Below are 18,185 nucleotides of genomic sequence, written 5' to 3'. Positions count from 1 at the left end.
TGCAGCCCATAGCTATCTATGGTGGCTGGCTGGAGGATTCTGGGCTTTGCAGTCCAAAGAAAGAGGAAAGAACTTTCCATCCAATCAGTTACTGGATCTCCTGATGTAAATCTTGTTGATTTAATAGGTCTACCATGGACCCATTTGTAGTGGCACATATAGTGACTGAAAAGCCAGGGCTTACATAAATATCATTGATTCAATGGATCTACTCTAGTTAGATCCAGCCATCAGATTTACACCTCTGTGTTGAAGTCTCAAAAACCCGCCCAGCTGGCATCTGTTTGTAGGGTGGAGGACAAAAGGGGGGCATTATTTTTGCCTCAGGCAGCAAAATACTGTGCCTTGAGTGCCTGATGGACCCTGAACGGGGGATTGTGGGATTTGATAGACTTCCGCCTCTGACGTGGCTCTTCCAAACTCCCTGGGTTCAAACTTCACCCAAAACAGGGTTTAACTTTAAGCTTTCCTCTCAATCATTCAGTTTCCACTCAATCACCTGATAAAAAACACCCATGAAGGGTTCCGTAAGATTGGAGCAATGTTGTAAGGTCAGGCGATGACCTCAGAGAGAACCCATTGTTAGAAGAGGTGGTTCCTTAAATGCTGAAAGCATCTGATTGTCACAGCTGGGGTTCTGTGCCAATGCGTTTGATAACTTTTGCGATTCGCCCCCGTGCGCTCAGCAAAGATTGCGTTGGCAACTTGGTCACAGAGATCTTCCGGGCGCCGGTCTCGGGGACCAGGGGGGACGATTCCGGCTTCCTGCCACCACTGTCAGTCTGCAACTTCAAACGTGACCTTGTTGTGGTGACATGTTTTTTGTTTGTGGTCTCGCCTCTCTTTCTCCCAGGGAACCTCTGGGAGGAGCTGAAGGACGACAGCTTGGCCCTGGAGTCCATGGTCCTCGCAGCGGCCACCTCCTCCTCCTCCTCCTCCCCCCCACGGCCGCCCCAGTCTTTCGCCACCCCGGGGGGTGAGACGGACGACAACAACAACACTACCGCCACCGCCAGCAGTGACGTGGGCAGCCACCCATGCCCTCCGCCCCACACGTTGCCGGACATCCACCTCACGACCCTATACTCTGCCTTCATGGAGCTGGAGACGGGCTCGGCCCCCTTCTTGAACAGCCCCGGCTCCAAACCCATCGCCCTCGTCTAAGACCTCCGGGCCACGTCCACCCTTTTCCCATGCGCCACGGTTCCACTTTCTCCAGCCACAGAAACCGGAGTGAGGTCTTTTTTAAAAGCCTTGGAACCGAGACTGTTTTTTTTTCCTTCTTCTTTTCCCCAGCACGACTGGGCCCCTGTATCCCCGTGTCCCTTGAAAACATAGATAAATAGAGATCTGTTTTTGAACCCGAAATCCCTCATTCTCTGAGAGGTGACGCATGGAGCCGTTCAGTCTTCATGAACGTCCATCCCGTGGAAAATCCGAAGGAAGAGGCTGCCGACCAAGCCGGAAACACCAAGAAAAATAGGTGTCTTTGAGGAACGTTCTGCCCAGAAGTGCCTTTTGAACCCAACGCTGGAAGGGCGAGAGAGGAAGGAGCCGGAGAGGCCAAGAGAACAGACCTGGCCCCGCCACAGCTTTCGTGCCAAAGGCCTCTCATTTTGTGGGGTCTTTCTGGGGGGAGGTGGCAAGGGGGGGGGGAGAGAGAAGGTCCTGGACTTTGAGGAATATTCTGTATCCCTGAAATTTTGGCTGTGCTCCACAGGGAGCAACCAGAGGGGTGGGTCGGGTGGTGGGTTTGGGGATTTCAGCTCCCAGAATTCCAGCCAGGGCGGGGGGGGGGGGCAGGTGAGTCCAAAAACACAGAATCTCCATCCTCTCCTGCTGGGACTTCAAAAGGGTCCACCTCGCCAAGCCTGGGGGGGGGGCTGGACCCATGAGTGGCTCTGTGGCCGCTTTGGACGCGTCCATTCTCTTGGAACTGCAGTTAACGCAACAGGTAACACAAGGTGTGTGCTTGGTCCCATCCCTACAAAGAACAAACCAAGACCAAATTTTTCGCTCATTCCCTCTTTGTTTCCCATTAAGTTTTGGCTTCAACGGCTGCCCCCTCGTGGCCGCCGAGAGCACTTGCTTCCTTTTTGAAGACAGGAGAGGGAAAGCGTGGCTTTCTAGGGAGATTGGACTACAGACCCCATCATCCCTCAACATCAGTTATCGGGGTAGCAGCTACATGTTCCCCAACCAAGTTTTCCATTTTCTAATTTTTTTTCCTTTTGGGTGGGGGGAACTCACCTTGATCTCCTCCCGGTCACCCTTGAAAAGAGTGTTTTTTAAAAAAACTACAACTCTGTTGGGGGGATGATGGGGTTGGTAGTTGGGGAGAAAGCCAGGTTTCCAAGCTGGTGCTCCAGAGGGGGATCCCATATGCAGGAAGGCAAATAAGGAAGGCACAGGAGGCGTTCTGGGGGCGGGGGGGGGGGGGGACACAGCCTTTCGCAGTAAGCATCCTAGGGTTTGGATTTGCAAAGAGCGCTCGGCCAGGGCAGAAAACAGGGAGGAGAACCGATCAAAGCCGGAGGGTGCCGGGGGGGGGGGGCAGAGCAAAGGCAGAAACGGTGGCCTCAAAAACGCCAGCCACTGTGCCGAATGCCCTCCCCGGGGCTGGAGGTGGTGTGCCACCAGCTGGGAATCTGTGCAGAGGGAGGGTTGCACAACGATATGTTCTGATTCCTCTCTTTATGCTAATACCGGTGTCATGGCCCTGAGGCTATCCGGTGTCTTCTTGTTTATTTGTGGCTAAATTCTAACTTTACCAAGCCATTAAGAACGTCCAAATATCTTTGTTGGATCAGAACGCAATAGCCCATATCGGCCTTCCCAAACCTGGTGCCGTCCAGAGGTTCTGGCCTACAGGATCAGCCATGCCAGCTGGGGGACGATGGTCTTTTTAGTCCAGCTCCTCTGGAGACCCCCGGCCTGGGAAGGCAGGCGGAGAAGGGGGAATCTGGAAAGATCCTCATAGCTGGAGAGGTTTCCGTGGCCTATGGACCACGAAAGATCTTTGTGGAGTGAGTCATTTATTTTTCCACTCTTTTTTAGTGAGCTTTCACGATTATGGTCTCTGTGTCTTTCCGTGCGTGTCAGAAAGGGACCTCCTGAACACGGAACCGAGCGCTCTCTGCGCATCTAAAATCATTCCTAGAAATACTGACAACATTTCCCGAAGGCAGGGCCACCCGTGGCCACAAAGAGACCTAAACCACAATGTTATCTCTTGTGTCTTTTACCCCCAACGAACCAAATCCATGTTTGCTCTTTCCTTGAGCACCCGGAGGCAACAGGCACACACCGTTTCAGTGGCAAACGGCGCCCCGTTCTCTGATCTGAGATGCACCAAATAAAACAGAACACAGTCGTGTTGGGTTTGGACCATGTGTTTACTTTCGAGACAATTGGGGGGGGGGGTTTCAAGAGGGTGGTTGTTTTGCTCTGTTTTACACATTTTCTACTTTACAGAAGAAGAAAACAGCCGTGCGTAGAACATAATGTGCCTTTTAATTTTTACACCATCTTGTCCCCTCTGGGGCGGCCCCGTGCCGTCAACGTTACCTCCTGCAACTGGAAATAGCAGAATAAATGTGTTTCGAAAGCATCAGACTCCCTGGGGCTTTTGAAGCCACTGGGTTTTCAAACACACGTTCCAGATTTCTCATGAGGAAAAACTTCATTGTCGGCCATTCCATCTTGCTTTTTAAAAAATTGTGCCCATTATCTGTACTTCTCTGAGCTTGCAATACCATTTATTTCCCCCCCCCCCAGTATACCTCTTATACCTTTCCCCCAAATCAGCACCGAAAGAGCCAGCACACCTGGGGATTCTGGTCCTTGTAGTACAGAAAAGACACTTTTCGAAGCTGTGTGTCCTCTAGCACTCCATCTTCGGATTATTTTTCACAGCGGATGGACTGAAGTCCCAAACAGACACCCACCGGCTTTCCCTCCTTTCTTCCAAAGAGAAACATCATAACAGACATCAAATCAAGCCAGGCTGGCAGCACATGCTAGAGGTTGTGGGACGCCGAAACCCAGTAACCTGAGTCTGCACAGATAGGGCCCAAGGATGATGGGAAAGGCCGTCCAAGGCTCTCCGAAGGGTACCCTGCCCGGCTTTACAGTTTTCCTACAAGACACGGCAGGCGGCACTGGGTGGACGTTTCGTTAGAGCGGTAGTTGCCAACCTTGGGTCCCCGGGTGTTCTTGGACTACAACTCCCAGAAACCCCAGCCAGCACAGCGAGTGGTGAAGGCTTCTGGGAGTTGTAGTCCAAGAACACCTGGAGACCCCAGGTTGGAAAGCAGCCAGATGACGTGTCCCATTTCCTGCCATCAGCCGGCAAGATTAAAAAACAAAACAGCTGCAGACGTGATCCGGTAGATCTTGTAAGATCAACGCCGGGGAAGAGTCCTAATTGCTAGCCATCCAAATATAAATACACCAGAGACAATGCAACACCCTTCTATATGGCGAGAGGGGACGCACAGACCCAGGTCACGGTCACATAAGCGATTCTTGGTTTTTGCATTCAGAGGCAAACACAGAAATGGAAGCCTCTGCGCTCTAGATCAGCCCCCTGGGACCAAATGTGGCCCCCACGCTTCGGAACACGATACCCATCATCCCCACCCAGCCTAAACGCTGTCCATTCCCTCTCCTTCCACTGGGATTGCCACCAAGAACTGTAGCTTCTTCATCTTCCCATTCTCAAATTCTGGAGCCACACATCTGAGTTTTAAAATATCTATTTTTCCACCCTAGCTAAATGATCATATTGAAAAGCTCACTCTCTCTCTCTCTCTCTCTTGCCTGTCCGGGTTTTCTTTTCCACCATTTAAGCAGCCCTTCTTGCTTCTACGCCTCCGCTTAATGACAACAAAAATACATTTTGACGGGAGGGCAGAGAAGGGGCAGCCGCTATTTCTAGAAAGCCCCACCACGGTCTGCTTGCGGATTTGTCGACCTGCGAAATGACAGCCAGCAGCCCCAACATCTATTTTGAGCTGCCTGGGAAGCCTGTGATCGGCCCAACGAAAGCAGCCACAGTTTGCATCCTGCAAGGGCTGGATCTGGCTCTCTGCAAACATGACTCTGACTCATTCGTGCAAAATGCATTTTTTTTAAAAAAAAACCACATATCTGGGACAATCTTTTTTAAAACAAACAAACAAACAACACCCAAACCAGGAGAATCTTCTGAAGCCATCTTAAGAGGGGCGGACATACCTGCCGATTCAGCTGCAAGGGGACGATGGGCACTGGAGTCCAGACCGTCTGGCGGGCCCCAGGAAGGGAGGACACCGCTCTTAAGATGTGGGTCCTGTTGCTGCTCGTATGACATACTCTGTTGAGGTTCCTCTGGTTCGTTGAGTTCCTTTCCCAAAGCCACATCCAAACGACGGATTCGGAGGCCCGAGGACGACAAGACAGCCCTCTAACGCAGTCCTCGGCACACCACAAAACAAAGTCTAACGGCCGAAACAGAAACACACCACCATCTTTTTCCAAAAAAAAAAAGGGGGGGGGGAACCACCTTATCGGCACAACAACCCTTAAGATTTATATTTATTTAAATATAACTTTTATGGCTTAGACAGCGATTAGAGCATTAAAATTTAAAAGGAACTGGTCCCATTACTCATTACTTCTCAGGAGTAAAGTTGCAGTTCTCGTTACTTCAACTCAGTCTTAATCTCTTTTTTTTTCTGATGCATTCAGATTGCCGTTACCGACAGGACAAGAAAGGTTTTGCAATACGTTCTTGGGTTCTTTCTAGTGGCCACTTATAAAAGGGCCCCTAGGAAATATTTATGAGACCAAAACTAAGAATGCTGTAGGATCGCCATATCTGCAAGATCAGTATCCACAGTTTCACTTATCCACAGTCTGAAAATATTTAAAATATTAAAAGAAAAAAAAAACAGAAATATGAATTTCCATGGTGTAATTACCAAAACTGGTCACTAGAGGGCACCAGAAACAATGCTACATAGGGTTCACAATTATCTGCAGTTTTCAGCATCTGGGGGGGGGGGTTCGAAACTGATCCCCTGCAGATACCATGGTCCTACTCTACTTTCCATTTAAGAATTGTAAGAGGAAATTCCAGCCAGAATGTCTGTAAAATACCTTAAAATGCCCTTGAAAAGTAGCTTTCAAAAGTAACTAATATCACCCATTGCAACTAAAAAGTAACTTTTGACTTATAGTTGATTTACTCCTTACCAAAAAGTAACTAGTTATTTGTAACTAACTCTCAGCCTAGGCCATAATGGAAATAAAACCTTGCACCTGGTGAGAACCAAAAATCTTCATTTCTGTCCTATGTGACAGAACGACAATTATAAGAAGCCGGTTGTTTCCTCCTAGTCGATATATAAGTAAATCAGCTCAAATCCAGAACCAAACTGGTGCCTTTCACACCAGCAAGTCCCGTTCCATCAAAAGCCGCTACCGGCCCTTGTCACCTCCAGATCTCACAGGGCTCTTCGCCATTTGGAAACGAGGAGCTGGTTGGAACGAGGCTGCGGCTGGAGAGTTAAGCCAATGAGAAGGAAAAACCGGAGCAGGGCCCTCCTTCCGAGGGGCCTGGATGCATGGAATGTGACACAGAGACAGACGGTGGGGGTTACGGGATTTTGCAGTCTTTTATCTACAACAGGGCGATAAATCTTCCCCCTCCTGGACAGGTGGCCTGAACACGGAAGAGACAAGGACGCCGGCAGTCCGAGGTTTCGCCTCAACGCTCCTTTTCTCCAGGCGGGCTTTATTATTTTTTCTTCCTCCCCCAGCTTCTGTGAGGTCCCAGCTGAGCACACTTGCTTCGAAGACGGTGGCGATCACCTCTGTCTTCCTTCTGGTCGCCGGAGGGCGATCTGCTCGCGAAGAGAGTTCGGGGTCCGCCACCTCGTCCTACAAAAGGGCCAGGAAGCCCCCCTCCACACGGATGAGACATTCTGTTCCAAAGTGTGCGCACGCACGTACGGTCTCTGCATCGCTGGAGGAGGACCATCTGCTTTTACGGGTGTCCAAGAAAATATATATATGTATATCTACACATACCACACACACACCACACATACCCCATGCACTGCTGAAAAACTAGACACAGGAGATAGAAAGAGGAAAAATCCACCACCACCCCCTCTATAAACGTGGTTAGTATTTTGTACCCAGTAGGCCTGGGTTCGAATCCTGGTCAGCTGGGACACATCCACCAGGTAATCTGGGGCCTTTGATTCTCTCTCTCAGACTGGCCATCCTCACAGGGTTGCCATGAGAATAAAGGGGCCAGGAGAACAAGCCATGCGTGTCCTCTTGAACTCACTAGAGGAAAAGTGGAACACAACCGTAAGAAGTAAAAGGGGGGGGAATTATTCCTGCCCCCACCGGTTACAAGTCTAGAAGGGTTTTAGGTCATCGCCCCAACACCCTAAAAGACTTGTCCTGCGCCAGCAAGGGTTCAAGAAAGGCAGAGTCGTCGGGGCACTGAAGTTGGGGGGCGAGAGAGACCTCACCAGCGGGGTTCGGATTCCACCTGCGGAAGCAGAAAGCCCTCCTGACATGGACGGGAGAGCCCTTTCGCTTAGCAGCGGCTTCACTGAACATGGGTGGGTTTTTTTTGTTTTGTTTTGTTTTTGTGACATAGGGGCGTCTTTCGGAGTGTGAATGTCACAAAGGACGAACACCAAGAGTGACAAAACAAGAGAACCGGATCCCCCCCCGCCCCCCGATCCTTCCACTGTGACTTATTGCAAGCACACACCCACATCCACACGCCTAAAGGGCTTCTCCTTCCGAAACACGCCAGGTTCCCGTCTTGTTTTGAGTTAAGCCCTTTCCTGGACATGTCAACACACACAGCTCGTCCCTCCTGATGGTCCCAGCATGGCCCATTCTCACATCATTTGCTTCTCCGGACAAAATTTCCCAGGCAGTAAAGGGGGTGCCAGAGCAGAACGCGGGTCTCTGCCCCAGAGGCCACGCAGAGCAGCTGTCCCGCCAAGAGAGAGGACGTCCGTCTGCCGAATTCGCCTTCGTCTTCCGCCCGTGCCAAGGCCCAAAGGATGAAACCGCGGCGTGTGCATCGGTGGGGAGGGCAGAGGGAGGAAGAGCAAAGCGGGCGAGGAGAGCGCTCAGCAAAAGAGGGTCAGACGGCTCCCCGCGCAGAGCCCGGATCGTCTACGCCGCACTAGGATTTCACGAACCTCGAGCGACTGACAACTAAAGAGTTACCCGTTGGTGTAAAATGGAACGGGCAAGGGGGCAGGTTGGGAACAGCCTCAAAATCTCAGGGGAGAGGAAAGACTTCATCTAATTTTAGTCACAAAACTCCAGTCCCTCGCAGAGTCCCCGGCCCTGGGATCTCTCGGTGACAACGCCGGCCGGCGGGTGGAATCCTGGACCAATGTAGGCAGGGCACAGAAGCAGGCGCCGGTCTCAGGGCCCTCCGCTGTAAGAGTAGTCGGCCTTATTGTGCATGACCAGTTTGTTATCGACAAAGTAGAAACTGTCCGACTGGGTCTCGTAAGGGTGCAGGATCATTTCTTGGACTGGGGAAGAAGAGAGAGAGGGAACAGAGTCTTATGGGGTCTGACGGCACCCAGGACTGCCCCCCCCTTGCAGCACTTCCCATGGTCAAATTACAAACGCCAACATGATTTACGACACAGCGGAAGGATTCTTTGATTACGAAGGTCAGAATCCAGACTCTAGTTCCCACTAGAGGAGACCCACAGAATCAATGGGATTTACACACAGGCTGACTCCACATTTTGACAACTGACTCAACAAGGCTTCAGCCAACATGAGGGACTGGGCTGAGGTCTCAGAAAATCAATATATTTAATGAATCATTCAGTCATTAAATTCATGACCCCATTATGGACATGGATTCTGGCTCACGTCTCTAAAAACCCAAAGATTTCCCTGTAGGGAGGGGGAAAATCCACAACGGATCCCCATCCTCATCTTTTTCCTCGCTTTGCTTAGCTTCCTGCCTTTTCTCGGAGCCATGTGTTTATCAGTCGTGGCATGTGTTTATCCACCGTGCTTTCATTTTTCCACATTTCTATTCATTTTACAGATTCCCTTCACCCGCCTTTATTTAACCCCCAGCTGCCAGCTAATCCAGCCCGTGGGGTGGCCGATTCCATGGGCGACTTACTGAGGTCTTCGGAGAGCTGTGGGAACTCATAGATGTGTTCGCAGGTATTTTTGCTGCTCGGGATGCAGAAGCCGAATTCGAAATCGAAGCTCTTCAGCAGCTGGTCCCGGAAATAGTGCCTCTCAATCATGCGGAAATTGTTGATGGGTTTGTCGCCGACTGTGAACTCCACCCTAAGGCAGCAGGGAGAGAGAGGAAAGCGAGAGGGGAGGGATGAGGAAAACTCCAGCTTTTCTCTCCGCTTCCACTGCTGCCAACGAGGTTCATGTTGACCTCCCAACAGCCAGTCACGAAAGAGGGCGAGGTGGCTTGCGAAGGACGGGGAGGCGCAAGCAAAATCCTCCCCAGGGAACTGGACCTCTCACGGCCCCAGGTGGATGGGAAGGCGGCACGAGGGCTGGTTCTCTGCCACCCGTGACGTTTTTAACAGCACCCCTCTGGAACACGGACCGCCCCCTCCTTGCAAGGCGCCGAACCCGAACCCCCTCTACTTACGTGGCCCCCACCTGACGCAACCGGAGAAACGCAGGGGTGAACTGGTAGCGAACGAACCGGCCGGCGTTCGGGTCAGCGTCCTTCTTGTCACTGCGCTCTCGCTCTGAGAGTTAAGGGGGAGGGAAAAGATATTCTAAATCTATGTTTTCCTGGTTTCTCCCCAAATTTACTTCTTCCCTGGATAACTGGCCTCCTGAGTGAGTCTGTGTGGGGATTTGAACTCGGAGCTCCTGTGGCTGTCTGGGGGTGGGGGAGATTCTAGGACTCATCGTCCAAAAAAAGAAGGAAAAGGAACAATTTGCAAGCTTTGGTTAGGGTATCAGCACAACAGAGCCCTTTTGTTTCTTCTGCCCATTAATCAGTCAACCCCAAGATAGACTCTCTCTGAATATGGAAGCCCTATCTATCTATCTATCTATCTATCTATCTATCTATCTATCTATCTATCTATCTATCTATCTATCTATCTATCTATCTATCTATCTATCTATCTATCTATCTATCTATCTAAACCAGTGTTACATTATTACACTATAACAAGATTGTGTAATACATCGCTTCTTCCTGTTTGTTTGTTTTTTTGCCTTATTTTTGCCTTTTACACCCTTGAAAGAAAGGGAGCTGCTCCCAACCAAGAGCCTTTCCTTCCTGTCGCTCCCTCCTGCTTTCGTTTCCTGTCACTTACGTGCCTTTTAGATAATTTCTTTTAAAATGAGAGGATTTAGTCCAGTGTTACACACACACACACCCCTCCAAAAACGGATGGGGCAAGAAGGACACCCAGAGACGGGTCCGTGAGGGTGGGCCAAGCCGCTTTGCTGACTCACCCGAGGCCGGGGGCTTGGTGATTTCGAAGAGGACGGTACCAGACTCCATGTCCCGAATCTTGAAGCGGGTGAAATCAATCTTGTAGATGTTCTCCTCGGGAGTGCACAAGTAATCTGAGAGAAAGGTGGAAAGATCCGTGAGTTAAGCAAGGCTCCTACCACCTCAGGCCACCCTCTCTGCTTCTATGGCAAACCGCCCCACACACACACACACACACACTCCAAATCAGGGGTTTCATACCCGTGGATCAAAATTTGGAAAGAATTTCAAGAGTTTCAGAAACTGAAATTGTGAAAAGCCGTTTGGGAGAAACATGTCAAAAATCTGAACACAAGGGTGGTGGTGGGGGGAACCAGGGAAAGATTTTTCCTGCCCTACCTACACCACAAACCCACGCCAATGAGACACAGGTCATGGCAGGTTGTGCAGAATTTTGGGGAAAAAAAACCAGTTCGAAAACCAAGTTTCTAGACCTCATGGCCAAGAACAACAGACTTGAAGATAATTCACCAACATCAGGTTAGCAGTGACTGGAAGATGAGGCTGAACAGGATTCCAACATTTCAGGATCGTTTGATAATTCCTTGCCCCTCCCCCAATAAATTAGCAGCAAAATAAATTATATAGAATCACCCCCCAGGTGCAAATCTGCCTTATTTGTGTAGCTTGTGGAAATCAGTTCAACTTTCTGATTGAACTAAAGAGGTCAGTATATTTTCACCCAACCTGAAGCAGTAACTAAGACGATTTTTTTTCAAACCCCAGCTCAGCCTTGGGGGCTTGCAAACAGGCTAGGAAGTGCTAAGAAAGGGTGCCCAAAATGGTCCCTTCTGGGCGCCAACCCCCCCCCCGCCTAGGTATGTGATGCCTGGTGTGCCCCACCCAAAATGCCACCCAGTCGCCCCTGCGGCAATAAGAGGCTTGAGGCCTCTGACGGAGCAACCAGGGTAAGCGGCTTTGCGTCCCCTAAGCTGCCTTTACCCCAAAATAGAGCCGAGGCGCCTGCCAGCAACTCTGGAAACCAGAGTCCCAAACGCAGACGTTTTCCAGCCTCTCGCAAGGATTTCCAAAAGGCGGTTGGCAAACCGCGGGAATGCAGAGCGGACCTCCCAGGGACCGACACCATCTACCACACGGAGGCCCAAGACATGTTCATTACAAAAAAGAGAGAGAGAGAGAGAGAGAGCACCCACCATTGTAAATTTCCCAAGCGTGTCGTTCCAAAGCCACTCCAGAACTTTTCAAGAATCGGAGAGCTTTCTCCCCCTGAAGGTTTTCCCTTTATAAAACCCCTGATGTAAAAAATGCAAACGTTTCAGGCTAAAGAGATCCACAAAGCTCAAGAGTTGCTTTGACGCCCCCCCTACCCACTTCTCAGACACCTACAGCGAGAGCATCCGTCTCCCTTACGCTCTGCGGAGGTCCCCACAGCCTCTATTTCCCTAAACAGAGTCTAATTTGGCCCCCTAACGAGGTGAGGCGTGCTTGTCAGCAAAGGGACCCTCTGTGCATGCCAGAGAATGGCCGGGGAGGGTGCCACGGCTGAAGGAGCACGCGCTCCGGGAAGGGGCACGCTCAGGCAGAAGGGGGGCCCCACCACGAAGAAGGCCACGGACGTTTCTTAGGCGCTGCCTCTCCCGGGGACACCCCCCCCCTCTCTTCCGCAGAGAGCTGGGTTTATTTGGACCTTTTTCCTTGCTTTTCTCAGCCCCGAAGCATCATCCTGCCTAGTGCGAAGGATGGGATCAGGAGACTGCCAGAGGCCCCCTTTGGGTTCTGGCACTCTCCTGACCCCCAATCAAGGTCCTCAGCAAACCCTGCGCTCTGTGGATCGAGCGAGCGGCCGCTCTGGCATTTCACAGACATGCAGCTTCCTTCCTTCTCTGATCGTCAGGTTTGGCTCCATTCCCCCCCCACCTCCGGCTGTGGCTCAGGGGGGCAGAATGACACATTGGGGGGGGCCGCTGGAGCTTCCCGCCCATCAGGCCAAGGCGGGCATCTGGGGGGGGTCCCCTTGCTAACGAAGCAGCGGGCTCTTCCTTCTTCCCACCTGGCGCCATGGCAACCGCGATGTTTGCATGTGTGTGCGTGCACACACGTCATTCGCCATAGAGACCATGTCAGGGTGTCTCTCTCTCTCTCGCTTCCCTGCGCCGCTCACAGCCCCCCCCCCGCTTTCTCTCCCTCCCCTTCCACAGAAAACTCTGCTTCTGGTATGCCAGGCAATGAGGCCTAGAAGCAGGGGCTAATTCTTCTATCCTGAAAACAAAAACCCCATCATCCCAGTACTCTGGGGGTGATGGGAATAGCAGTCCTAGCCCTCCGGACAACACACACTCGTTTAAAACAGCTCCCTCCTGCCTCGGAGGCCAGCGGGGATAACATGCAGCTATTCTGGCGAGGGACCTGCGGTGATCCTAAGTGGCAGAGATGTATCCTAGGCCCTTTTTCCTAGTTGTCAGTGAATCTTGTGGCAGGGGGTTCCACAGTTTAAGCCAGACTTTGCTTTTTCTCAAATATAGTGCCAGGAAAATGATGAGGAACCTCATCGGAAACGGGTTCCAAATCAGCAGTGCCGTGGTGTCAGGACAAAACGTGTGCAGGGGAGAGCAGGCGCAGGGGAGGGAGGGAGGGAGAGGGGAGGCGAAGGCAGGTGAGTTGCCTCCGCCACGCGATGGTCACAAGGTTGCATCAATTAACCAGCTTTGGTTGGGTAACCAACCAGGTCAAGGGCTATTTTAAAACCCGCAGCCTCCACATAAGCCCCCGGGTGGCAAGCAAAAAGCCCCCTGGGGGCGGGTGGGATTAGGGCCACGCAAAGGAAGCAAGACAAAATACGGCAGGACAGGTTCGGGAAGGAAACAGGAAGGCGCGCCCAGGAGCCGGTTCTGCAAAAGCACCAAGGAGAAGCTTCCGAAAACCCCCAAAGGAAGGGAAATCTTTAGCCCTCTTGGTGCTGCTCCTTGCAAACACAGATACTTGCAAAAAAGCCCAGCAGCCTGTTGGATTTCCAGAGCAGGGAAGGGGGTGTGTGGTGTTCCCCAAATGCAGGGGTCGGACCCCTTTTAAAGACAAAATAGTTACCGCTCAGCCTCCTGTAACTTGGTTAAATTCCATCTTGATCCTCCATTCCTGATGCTTTCGTAATGGCACAAAGCAGTGCGAAGGACCCCCCCCCCCTTTGCTCCTTGAGCCGAGGGTCACCTGCTCTGACTGGCAGAGACTCTTGGGTCCCAATCCGAGACAGCCCTTCCCCTCGTTGCCCCTGGGTCCTTTTCAAGCTGGGAAAGCCAGAGAGATCCATCCCGGGACCTTCCAGATGCACAGCAAGACACCTCACAGACACACCCCCAAAGCCATGGTCCCTGCTCTAAACCTCCCCTTTAAATTAGGGGTGCAAGCTGCTTCTTGAGCTCCCAGAGAGAAAGGCTGGATATAAAATAAATGCATCAATGAACATCAAGTTTCTAGTCCTCCTGAACTGAAAGAAAGGGAAGGTTTCCATACAGAGCCTTCACTTTGAAGCCACAGCCTCAAGGGACCATTTCGGTTGTTCTGCCCCGGCCTCGTAAATGGCAGGCTTGCCCAGTGGTCATCCCCTTCCTCAGGGGCTCTCTCTCCACATGCCCCCCCCCCAGGTAGAGAAAGGGGTCCCGCTTTACTGGAGGTGGGGTGGGAGTGGGCAAATCTGCTTATCAAAATCTGCCTGGCAAAGAACAATTGCTCGTGTATGTTACCTTTCATGTTTGTATTTAAACCGCTTTGTTTTTACTAATATTCAGCGGCTTTATTTAAAGCCACCCTTTTGCACTTGGAAACAAAAACAGATAAATATTGCTGCGCGACAGCCATCGGAACTGTGTGACACTTCTCCTCTCCCGTGGGCAGTTTCGTAAGTTAGCGGTGGCAAAGAGCCACGCTTGAACGCTGCAAGGAGTCGGGCCGAATCCCCTCACATACGCACGCACGGGGCAAATGGCCCAGACCAACCCCATCTGTGTAGCCAAGAGATAATTCCCTACCTCCGAGGGATTTTGCTCAGATAAGTTCATTAGCTGGTTGCCAGGAGCTAAAAATAGGGCCTTGATCTCAAGGGAGAAAGGGTCAGGAGGGGGCCGGGAGGAGGAGGCCAAAAGAGAGGGCCCAGCCCTGCGGCTGCTGGGCAAGATCCACACTGGGGAGGCCCTCTCCCTGGCCTCGGGTGGGGCAGCGCTGAGCAGTGGTTAGGGTCTAGGCCTCTCAAGAGCCAAAGGTTCGAATCCTCGACCCCTTGGCCCTTGAAACTCCCCAAATGACTTCGGGGCGGTCACTCACTCTTGGCCTGACCCGATTTACAGGGGAGCTGTGGGGGCGGGGGCCTTATTATTCAGGCTAAACTTCCATTCTATCTTCCTGGCAGCCCCGTGAGGGAGGTCAGGAGGAGAAGGTAAGCCTCTGGCCAACCCTGGGCTTAAGACACATTTCTCTAAGGTGTCCTTCATCCACCGTCCCCATCATCCCCTCTCAGCAGCCAAGCTGGCTGGTCCTGATGGGGACTTAAGCTCCCCCCCCCACCTGCCCAGGCTGCCTCTCATAGGGCCAGTGGGTTTCACCCCTTGCCAAAGGGCTGTTCACCAAGGAAGCTTGGAGGAAGCCCAAAACACCACCGGGGGGGGGGGAGATGGCTGGTAGTAACGGCTTTGCCCCCCTTTTAAAAAAAAATCTGCTCCACGTTGTGGGAGAACCTTGGTCAATGAATTACGAAGGGCCTTCTCTCCCCTCCCGCCCCCCCACCCCAACTGTGGCCCAGGCTAATCCTGGCTAATCAGGATCCCAAGAGGGCCTCTTTCTTGCGTGAGGCTGAAAGAGCAGAGGCAGAAAATAATCCGGGCAATCTGGGAGAGGCAACCCTCTTGTTTTAATCCCTCTGGAGGACAAGAACACCAAGCTGGCTGGCAAGAGATGGGACAGGGTAGGGGGGGGGTTGGGGAGAAAATAAAGCCAGATATGGGGTTTGGGGGGAGCAGCAAAGTCCTTCTGGGGGGGTGGGGGTGGCCAGAGCCAGCATTTCTCCCTCTCCCCATATCAGCATGAGGACATGGAAAGGGTCTGTGGCAGAGTTTTCTAGTTTTCCTTTGCCCTCCGCTTCTGCTTCTCCTTTTATGCTGTGGGCCCTTTTCCTTTCCTTCTCTCCTTTTGAGACCCTCGACCCAAACGCAGAGACGGGTAGTGAAGGGCACTCATCCATACAGAGGCCCTTCTGAGAGCCAGGGTAGAAAACGCTCTCGATCCATCAATAAAACATGAAAACCTCAGAGAAACGGAAGAGGGGCAACAGAAAGCTCGCTCTCACCCATTTTTTAAGAAGCGGAAAAGGAAAAGATACTGGGGGGGGGGCAAAGAGACAGAAGGAGGGGCTGCCCAAAGCAGGGCCTGGCCAGTAGAGCTCTTCGGCACAACTTTAGAGACCCTCAAGTGGTCCCACGCGGCATATTCGGGGCTAGCCGGCTTTGTCGGGGAACCCCTTTCCCTGCCAACCTCTTCGGAGGCAAAGCAAACCTGACAGCTTTAGGGCTACACAAGATGCCTGGTCACGTCCGGGTTGCAGCGGAGCAACGGGCTGAGCCTCACCCAGAAAACTGGAACCGGGCATCATCCCTCCTCCCAAGTACCATCATCCCAAATCTGTACCACCGACAGGAGACCACGAGGCCTCTGGCACATTCTTCTGGGGATGGGGGGCGGGCAAGACAAAGAAGAAGAGGAAATCCGTTTTCGGCCTCAGAAACTCACGGACCGTTTTTCAAAAGCCCAAGCGGGACCGAGGCGCCCCTGCTCCGGACTCTCGCGGGCAAAAAGGCGACCCTTTCGGGCAAGCACGCGTTTCCCAAGCCGGTCCGAGAAAGACCCCCGACGGAGACCCTCCGCCCTCTCGGGATGTTCGAGCCCCATCGGGGGGGGCGGCGGGGGGGGGGGGCGGCCCGGCCCTTCTCCCAACCCTCCCCCTCCCCGTTTAAAACCAGAGGAGCAAAGCCGAAAGATGCTCTCTCTCCCCCGGGTTCCACGCCGGCGTCACCCCGGCACGGGGGTCAGGGGAGCGGGCCGCGCTTAAGGCTGCCGGACTCCAGCCCGCTCGCCTCGCTCCTCGCGAGTAAACACCCCGAGAGCTACGCGGAGTGAGCGGGTGGGCGGCTGTGGGACGGCTCCTCTTCCCCCCCCCCGCCGCCCCGATTCCCGTCCCCGAGGGATCCCGTGCCCGCTTCACCCTCGAGGTAACGTGGAAAGGGCCGCCCTTCTCTCTCTTTCCCCCCCTCCCCGCCCGCCCGCCCGCCCGCCGCCCTCCGGGGTCCCGGCCCCCCTCCCTCCCTCCCTCCCGGGGGTCCCCGGGGCGCCCGGCCTCACCGGCGGTGACTTTGGCCAGCCCGAGCACGTCCTCCGGGGCGATGAGGGCTTTGCGCCGCAGCTCGTCCTCCTCGCTCGGGGAGCCCGACCGCCCCGCCGCCGCCGTGGCCCCTCCGGCCGTGGCCGTGGCCGTGGCTCCTCCACCGAGGGCGGGTCCGGGGGCGCCGCTGCCGGAGCCTTTCTTCACCTTCATGGCCGGCGCGGGGGGGGGGCGAGGGCGGCTGCCCGAGAAGAAGCCCGGCTCTGCGGCGCGCACGGAGGCGACGGTGGCGGTGGCGGTGGCGGCGACGGCTGCCTGGCTCATCCCCGCCCGCCCGCCCGCCTGGCCAGGCCCGGCCCCGGCCGCCTCGCCCGCCCGCCCTAAGCGCCTTTGCGGCCGCCGAGCGCCCCCGCCCCCTTCCCCCCCTCCCTCCCTCCTTCCTCCTCCTCCTCCTCCTCCTCGCCGCCGCCGGGCAGGAGGGCGGCAGGAGCCGGGCGCCCCGGGGCCCGAGAAGGGAGGGCTTGGAGGATGCTGTGGGGCCCCGCCGCCCGGGCAGGGGGAGGACCCAAAGAGGGAGCGGGGCTGCTCGGGGCATGTGCAGAGCGCCGGCGCCCAGCCCTGCTCGACACCACAGGGCTGTTGTGGAGGCGCTTAAGAAAGGGGGAAGGAGGCGCGGCGGGCGGGCGGGCAAGGTGAGCCGTGGGGAGCGAGCCCACCTGCGGGCCAGGTGCCTGGGGCTTAGCGCGGCGCAGGGGCCACCCCCACCCCCGAGGCGGAGGGTCCGGGGCCGCGCAGGGACGACATATCCCATCGTGTCCCCTCCCGCAACACTTCCTGGCTCGTGTCCCTGGCTGCCCGACAGGAAGAAACGGCCACGGAAAAATGCTGGGAGGGAGAAAAAGGATGTGCCACCCGGGCCTCCACACACAAAGTCCTGACTCCAGAGACGCCTCTGTGTAACTCTGGGCTGACCCTGGGGTGGGTGGCCATCATCCACAGGAGGCTGGAAAGAGGGCAGCTCTGCCCAGAGGAAAAGAAAGGACTTGTCTAAGCCACAGAGGGTCACGCTGTGGAACTCCCTGCCACAACATGTCACCAGAGTTGCCTGGCTGGATGGTGAACAGAGAAGGGGTTGACGGCATCGTGGTGGGCTGGGGAGAAGACAGTTGCCATGTGCTGGGGAAGGCAAGAGGGAGGGGGCTCACAGCGAGACCCAAAGGGCTAGCCCCCCAGGCCAGCTAACCCTCCCATCTCTGGGATTTCAGAGGCAGCCACCCTCACCCCCACCAGTGCCAGGGTGACTGACGTAGAGCCATCCCATTG

The 18,185-nt window shown here is 54.0% G+C and overlaps 2 protein-coding genes across 3 annotated transcripts in view; one reads left to right on the top strand and one right to left on the bottom strand.

The window, feature by feature from the left end:
• FOXN1 (forkhead box N1) overlaps positions 1-1,629 on the top strand; it is a 28,864-nt gene extending 27,235 nt beyond the window's left edge. Inside the window, exon 10 of the mRNA XM_078379201.1 lies at positions 854-1,629. Within this exon, the coding sequence (XP_078235327.1) occupies positions 854-1,164 (311 nt within the window). The 3' untranslated portion in view covers positions 1,165-1,629. The remainder of the gene's footprint in view (positions 1-853) is intronic.
• A 1,747-nt stretch (positions 1,630-3,376) lies between these two features.
• Positions 3,377-17,209, bottom strand: UNC119 (unc-119 lipid binding chaperone). 2 transcript variants are annotated; one of them, XM_072978702.2, is made up of 5 exons: positions 16,883-17,209; positions 10,501-10,614; positions 9,674-9,776; positions 9,179-9,351; positions 3,377-8,564 (listed from the first exon to the last, which is right to left on the bottom strand). In XM_072978702.2, the coding sequence occupies exons 1-5, from the start codon at positions 17,184-17,186 to the stop codon at positions 8,452-8,454; spliced, it is 807 nt and encodes a 268-aa protein (XP_072834803.2). In that variant the 5' UTR covers positions 17,187-17,209; the 3' UTR covers positions 3,377-8,451. The 2 variants fall into 2 exon arrangements, with proteins under 2 accessions (XP_072834803.2, XP_078235329.1); XM_078379203.1 differs by lacking the exon at positions 16,883-17,209 and adding an exon at positions 11,695-11,894.
• Between the last annotated feature and the right edge of the window lie 976 nt (positions 17,210-18,185).

The sequence above is a fragment of the Pogona vitticeps genome, chromosome 7 (assembly GCF_051106095.1).
Source record: "Pogona vitticeps strain Pit_001003342236 chromosome 7, PviZW2.1, whole genome shotgun sequence".
NCBI lineage: Eukaryota > Metazoa > Chordata > Lepidosauria > Squamata > Agamidae > Pogona > Pogona vitticeps.
The sequence above is the reverse complement of the archived record's forward strand: the minus strand, read 5'-3'. Positions and strand labels throughout refer to the sequence as shown.